General features: G+C 34.2%; 1 protein-coding gene across 1 annotated transcript; it reads right to left on the bottom strand.

The window, feature by feature from the left end:
• Window positions 1–2,010: 2,010 nt before the first annotated feature.
• Window positions 2,011–7,199, bottom strand: LOC114321938 (uncharacterized). The gene is made up of 5 exons (XM_028269175.2): window positions 6,749–7,199; window positions 4,282–6,415; window positions 3,987–4,047; window positions 3,641–3,864; window positions 2,011–2,399 (listed from the first exon to the last, which is right to left on the bottom strand). Exons 1-5 carry the CDS (start codon window positions 6,861–6,863, stop codon window positions 2,345–2,347), a joined length of 2,589 nt encoding a protein of 862 aa, XP_028124976.2. The 5' UTR covers window positions 6,864–7,199; the 3' UTR covers window positions 2,011–2,344.
• Window positions 7,200–7,976: the final 777 nt, after the last annotated feature.

Genomic DNA, 7,976 nt, shown 5'->3' with positions numbered 1-7,976 from the left:
TGGTGTAATTTAGGATTATTTATTTATTTATTATTTAAGTGCATCTTGAAGGATAATTTGAAAAAAAAGAATAAGATGTATTGAAAATAAATTATAATTTTAAATAATTTAATAAAATATATTAAAAAATTAAGCGTACTTAATATTTTTTTAATTGCAAATAGAATCCCTCTATCTTTTACCATAGGAGAATTGTTATTTAATGAGGGTAAGAAATTAAAGTCAGGCACGTCCCTGTTAATGGATTACACTGCCCCCTGGGCGTCTTATTTTAATAATTTAGGATTATTTATTTATTTATTATTAAAGTGCATCTTGAAGGATAATTTGAAAAAAAAAGAATCAGATGTATTAAAAATAAATTATAATTTTAAATAATTTAACAAAATATATTAAAAAATTAAACGTACTTAATATTTTTTTAATTGCAAATAGAATCCCTCTATCTTTTACCATAGGAGAATTGTTATTTAATGAGGGTAAGAAATTAAAGTCAGACATGTCCCTGTTAATGGATTACACTGCCCCTTGGGTGTCTTATTTTAATAATTTAAATAATTATCTTTTTTTTTTCAAAATTAGGTTTTTTTTTTTGAAAAATTTAATTTTTTTGATAGTATAATTGTTATTCTTCAAAAATATCAATTTTCCCAAACTATCATTTAGTAGTACAATTATCACACTTTAAAAATATTAATATTAATGAATTTTATAGAAGAACAAAATTAAAAAAAAAAAATCATATTATTTTAATGCTTAATTTTTAAAAATGGACTAATATTTTGAGACAATAAAAAATAGAATAAAGCATTAATATTTTGAGACGAAAGGAATATTTTGTAAGGTATCCTATCTATCTCACCTATAAATAAAAATAAAAATAAATTGGATTAATTCAATAAGTATAACTTTTTCATTTTATCATATTTGTCTCTAAAACCATAAATAACCTATTTTCAAAGATTTGTCGAATGGATGACCTTTATTATAGAACCTACAAAGTAAACGGTTCAGATCATCAATTGATGTCCGAATTTAGAAACAAAAAAAAAATAAAAAATAGATGAATATGGAGAGATACAAATATAGAAGGGAGCTTAGCCCTTTAAAAATTTAATACTTTTTAAGTGTAATAATTGCACTATCAAAAAGGTTGAATTTTCCTAAAGGAACTAATATTTTGAGCCGGATGGAGTTCGTTTTTATAGTTGAAAGTCAAAATGTTCGTTTTTATAGTTGAAAGTCAAAATGTATACAGTTCGTTTTTATAGTTGAAAGTCAAAATGTATACCTTTATAGATGAGGGGATAAAACAATATTAACTAATAATTGAGGGTTCTTAGTGTAATTAACCCTTGTATATATTATTGAAAAGGAAAGGACAACATAGTAAAATTTTTATATATGGGGGCAGGGCAGCTATCCAGTGGATAAAAGAAAATATGCCATTTGTTCTCAATCTCTTGCACTCAGATCCTTTGGCCCTGTCTGGTAGAACTGTGAGAAAGTAATTATAACTTATACCTTAACAGCTTATAACTTATAACTATGAACATAAGCTGATTTTTGACTTATAAATTAAACTTCTCCTCCCCCACTCAAAGAATAAGTTTACTTTTGACTTACAAAAAGTTATAAATTATATTGTTAAACTAAATCAAACATATTAAAATAGTTTAAATTAAACTAAAAGCTGAAATAAGCCAAACAGCACCTTTGTCTGAAAGGGAACAAAGTTACTTCCATTCACATGCCCCCTATCCTCCTCACTCCTTTGCCTTGATCTCAAGAGTCGATAGAGATATCTATTAAACACAGCTGCCTATTAACACCATCTCTCTCTTTGCTTTTTACTGGTTAAGGTGCATCCATGGCTTTAGGGGGAAATGTCATAATATCAATATCAATATCAATATCAATATCAATCTCTCTCTCTCTCTCTCACTCTCACTCTCACTCTCTCTCTCTCTCTCTCTCTCTAGATGTATAAATTGGGCAAATCTAGCAAAGTATAATAGGGATAAAGATCAATATAGTCACACTTGGGTGAAAAATTACATGTTTACATATACAGGTACAGAATATGGCACTAATCACTTGCAACATTTTGACAGACCAAACCAATCAATCAAACATGAAATTCCTTGACAAACGGACGGTTTTGAGACATCGATGACATACCAACAATCCAATATCTTCTTCTCATTATTTCCAAAATGCAAGAAAAAACTTGTTCAAATTTTCTTCCAATAAGTTTGTCAGGACGGGTACCGTTTCAACCTTCAAGATCATTCACACATTTGAAGCAATGGAGGGAGTGTGTATTCGCTAACATATAATGCGCTTATGCAGCTACTCTTGGAACTTTCATGCCAAATCCACGTTTCACCTTCTCGACTCTGTTCCACACACAAAAAAAAAAAAAATTTATAGCTAAATGATCATTGAAAACACATTAATCTGTGCTATAAAAAGATTCAACATCTTCATTTTCTGTAGCATCAAGATCCACAATTTTTTTGCATGAAATGTAGTCATAAGCAATGATGGAAAAGGATATATTATTGAAAAATATAAGTTGATTAATTGCTTCTCAGTCCCTTGTTAATATATCAAGATTTCAGATTCAAACCTAAAGCAGTGATGCTTTCACTTTTAAGCCTCATTTCAGCAGACCTATAATCTATTCTAGTCCACAACTTAATGTTCACTGCCCCTCAATTCCCATTTAACATTGTTCTCAGCTATGTTGCCTGGAAGGTGGATTGTTCCAGTACATAGAACGCGGTACATCACATTCTCTAAAATGTGGCATGTTAGAAGTAGACTTATGTAGCTCATGATATTAGCATTTAAGGTATGTGCAGAGTAATTTTCTATAAACAGTTAGACATCCAACAAAATGTACATTTTTTTTCAAATTAATGTGTAACAACATATTTCCATGAGTATTATGACCCATCTTTATGTTTCATTCTACCCAAACCCCGCGCTACCTAGATTTTAGTTCATGCCTTTTGGTTTTCTTTCAACCTTTATGGATGATCAATAAAAAAAAGGAAATATATTGGATTGCTTTGGATCGCTAAATTAGTGAAAAGATGCGATACTGTAACGGTAGATGGGAGTGTTAGGAGACAAGGTAGGCCTAAATTAATGTTGGCTAACGTGATAAATAGAGATATAGATCTACTTAATTTGACAAACAAATGACCTTTGATAGGGCTGCGTGGAGAATAAGAATTCATGCAACCGACCACATTTGATGGGACTTAAGGCTTCGTTTGGTTTGATTTGGTTTGGTTTGGATCGCTAAATTCACCATTTTGAAACTAAAATGTAATGTAACCATGTTTCGAAACAAGCATTTGAAAATGTAAATTGCCAAGGTATTAACATTTTCTGGTACCGTTGGCTCCCAATATCCTACTACTCTTATCTTCTCGTGAACCCCAAAAAAAAACCCCGAAGTCATGTCTCCCATTTAGAGTTTCGAAGCTGTCCTAGTCACATGAATTAGGCAGGTTATAAATCATAGTGGACGGGGAAAAATCTTTATGCAATTGATAAAAGCATTCCACTAATTCCAATAAACAAAATGGAATAATTAAGGAAATCATCTGTGAAAAGTGGGCCTTACGTCGGGGCAAGTTTGCCAAGGCTATCGAGCTCTTCACCTGAATCCTCATCAACGACTTTTCCACAAATCTCAACTATGTAAGATCCATCTTTAGTAGTTGGGAGGCCTCTACTACTTAGCAGTCGTAAATCTTGTTGATGGAGCTCTCTTCCATTCACAAAGACACTAGTATTTCCACCAGCACAATTCTCAGGCATCGGATAATTGAATTCTTCAATAAATGGCTGCAAAAAAAATAAAAATAAAAAAATAAATATGAAATTGCCTCAGTAATATACTTGGGAGTATAAGTGATCACTAAATATCAGTGGTTGGATAATTTTGCATCAGAATTAGTTGATCTTACAGGAATTATGCCGAGACAGGGCCCACCCATTACACCCCAGAAACCAGCTCGGAAATCATACCTGATAAAGGCAAATATAGAAAGGAAAAAAAAACATATTAGTACCTTCAAGAATAAAAAACTTATCAGAACACAATTATAAAGAAAAATATCAAAATTTTATTTATGAAATTCATTCACAAGCCTTGATTCCAATCATAACAGAATATATGTAAATCAGACAAGGTTTTATGAATTGAATAAAAAAAGAGTTCACAATTACTGCAGATTGTGCGAGAGAATCATATGTACTTACCAGTATTGTCCAGGATGGATTGGTCCAGCTAGCTTTTCAGCCTTTTTTAGCAAACGATCCGATATAGAATGTCCATTAATTGTGACATTAGTTGCTCCTTGCTCAATGTTCTGATTTGATCTAGAAAAGTCTCTAAAGCCCCTCTTCATGATTCCAGCAAAGAATGATTGACCCCCTTTGCCGGCTCTCAGTTGATCTTCAACTCTGCTTGCATCCCCCGATTCTTGGGATGTCACAGTATTCGAGTACTCATTGAACGACACATCGATCTCCGTTGCAAGTGATGCATCTTTCATTGAATTTTGCCGCGCCGTAGACACTTTTGGCTCCCCCTTTTCACATTCTGAACGCCCACTTTGGTTTCCCTTTCCAAATCGTTTCACTCCATTGAATATATTAGCGTAATCAAAATGATCTTGCACGGGTGAACCAGCAGCCGGTGGAGACGTAATTGGAATCGCTGCCAGCTCAGTAGATTTGGACTCCTCTCCTCGGACATTCAAACTTCCCGGGCTATCCTCGTCCTCAGAAGAATAGGGAGATGTAGAGTGATGACTTCTCATCTCTTCGGACTTGCCCGTTGATGACAAAATTACTTCCCTATCCACTGACTGAAAATCATAACCAGATTTATCATAATCATCAGAGGAAAAATGCGAAGTACCACCACTCACTGTCATGTTAGGCCGATCATCATCCATCTTGGGAGTTCTCTTTGTCTCTCCACAAACAGAAACAACAAGTTTCTTGTTGACAACTGCAAAAAAGGCGACTGCAGAGCACGCACCACATCGCACTTTCTTTTGATTTTTCTCTGTAAGCACAATTTTCTTAGGCAATTGCAGCAATTCAAAACAGTTGTAGCAAGTAACAAATGGAGCACCACCAGCTATGGGGCGGCACTGCCTTCCACCAGTGGCTAAAACCACCTTTGGAGGATGGCGACGACCAAAGCCACCCAATTCAGAGTTAAGGTCATTAGGCCATCTTGTGTGGGATTGGGGATTATTGGAGTTTAATGGAGGAGGATTGGCAAATGCACTAGGATTTTCATGATGGTAGAACATAGGTTTGTTTGGCACATCAGAAAACATTTTGCTGCGAAAAGCATCACATGGGACTTGACCCGGATCTTGTGGGGGATGTTTGTTGTAGCAATGAAAACAAGAGCAAGAAGGGTTGTGAAGGTTCATATTTGACATGTATGGTTCATATGGATCCATACCCATATTCATGTAATTTCTAGAGAAATAAGTATGAGATGGCGGATGTTGAAAAGGATCGGGCAATTGGTGTGGAGCTCTTCTAAGCATTTGGGACCTTAAAGGATCCCCAAATCTTTGGAGTTGATCTGCACCATTGGTTGAATGATAAAACCTATGCATATCCATTTCATGCCTATTCATATAAGGTGATGGCTCGGGGTAATGGCTCGGATATGAAGCCCTAGTCGATCCCCATGAGCCATCAGGAAACCAAGTTTCTGAACCACCATATGATTCCCCAGGCAGCTTGTCTTGGTGAACCGACCCCCGGTTTAGGGGAACCTTTTCTTTAGGTTTGTTGTTAACATCACAACTCCGACTAATTTGATCTTTCAATTCATCCAACTTCCTCAAAAGCTCAGCTCGGTCTTGTTCAAGGTACTCAACCTTATTAAACTCATCGGGTTTGTTTTGATACTTCACTGGTTCTCCATACCCATAACTAGACCTAAAATGATAATTCGAAGGACCGGCTTCAACATCCCTCCTAGGGTTTCTCCAAAACCCCTCGCTCCCACCTCCCTCCCCGCTCCTCCAATCAGAAACCCGTTCTGATCTTCGTGACCTAAATGCAATCCCATTTGGGGGTTTTGATTCCTCAAATTGTTTACTCATTTCAGCATTACTAGATTCATCTATTTTCTCATTCACCTCGAGATCATTACTCAAAACCATTCTCTTATGAGTTCTTCTAGAAGAAATACCACTGGATTTAACACCATTCTCAGACCCATCACTCAAGTCCATCATCCCTTTCTCGGAAAATTTTAAATTGTCTGATTTCTCGGAAAATTTCACAGAAACACCTTCAACCCTTTCTTCTTCAGACTTTTCTGACAATGTATCCGCCTCAACATTTTTATTTTTCGCTGTAAATCACAACACATTTACCAAAAATAAAATCAATAGAGAACTACTAAAGAAACAGAGTGTACAGGGTATCCATGTTTGGTTACCGAGAAAACCCAGAAAAAGAAATTACAAAATCGAAACTCTAAGATTTCGCTGTTTAGTACCCAATAAGCAAGTAAGCATAACAAAAACAAAAACAAAAACAAAATCAAAATGTAGTCAAACATAGAATACGAGAAATGAAGCATGATGTGTATTGGGATAATTTCTATTTTCTTTTTGCCGCGAACCAAACAGAAAGTATGAGAGAGAGAGAGAGAGAGAGAGAGAGAGAGGGGGTTGAGATTGACCTCGAAGAACAGCACCGCAACCACCGCACTGATAAACAGAGTAATCTGCGAGCTCTGGAAGGAGATTTTCGCACTTTGGGCAACGAACCAATCGAACTTTTGACTGATCAGACATTGCAGAAACCCAAATTATGTTTATACGTGTGTGTGTGCGTGTGAAGATGAGAGAAGAAAAGCTTAATTGTTAGGGAAGAACAGTTCAACCCAGAAATGTATGGCTGATTTAGTCTGAAACAAACGAGTTGTGAAAGAAAGAGAGTCGTTGTTTGTGGGGTTAGATAGAGAGAGAGAGAGTATGTGTAGTTTCTGAAGCAGAACATGACACAACAATCTTTTTCAACATTACACAAACAAAAACCATAAGAGAAGAAGAAAAAGAAAAAGAAAGGAAAGTGAAAGGTGTCCGCTTTGCCTTTTTCTTCGGTTCACTTTTTAGAGAGAGAGAGAGAGAGAAGGGAATGTGGATTGGGTCCAATTTGTAGACTGGGTCGGGTAATTCTCAGTTTTATTTTGTTAATTTGATTTCTTTATTTTTTATGTATTTATGATCTATATAAAAATTAAAAGTTCCTTTGGGACAGTGGCAGAGTTAGAAATTTAATTTAGAGTGGACATTTACTAATTATAATAATTTTTACAAAAAATATTTTACGTAAATTTTTTATGATTGATTTCAGGAAGCATAAAAAAAAATATTATTTATAACTAGTGTATCATGGACAATACCAAAAAAAATATGGATGTAAGCCTTAAAATAAATTATATAATGATAATTTTTTTTTATACAAAATTTGATTAAAAATTCAATATAATGGTAATACCATGTCATCATTGGTATGTAATATCACCCACTAATGGTAAATAAATGCATAAAAAGTAAACCTCACATGTCAAATGTAACTAACAATCTAATAAATTTCATATCTTTATAGTGAGATTACTTATACTTGTATATCACTAATAATGATATCGTCGTTACATTTAAAAAATTTCAAAGCTAATATAGTTTATTTATAATAGTCTCTTCATTTTCAATCAATACAACCATTATTGTTTTCATAATTTTTAAAATGTCATTGACATTTCACTCTAATAATATTTTTGTAATTTTTTATTTAAATTTTTTTTTATGTTTGCAAAAAATAAAAAATAAAAAATAATTCCAAAATCCAAGGGGGCACGTGACTTCCCTGGTCACATGCTGCCTCCACCCCTGCTTTGGGAATAA

This window comes from Camellia sinensis, chromosome 2, assembly GCF_055761805.1.
Source record: "Camellia sinensis isolate YWXY chromosome 2, ASM5576180v1, whole genome shotgun sequence".
NCBI classification, from domain to species: Eukaryota; Viridiplantae; Streptophyta; class Magnoliopsida; order Ericales; family Theaceae; genus Camellia; species Camellia sinensis.
The sequence above is the reverse complement of the archived record's forward strand: the minus strand, read 5'-3'. Positions and strand labels throughout refer to the sequence as shown.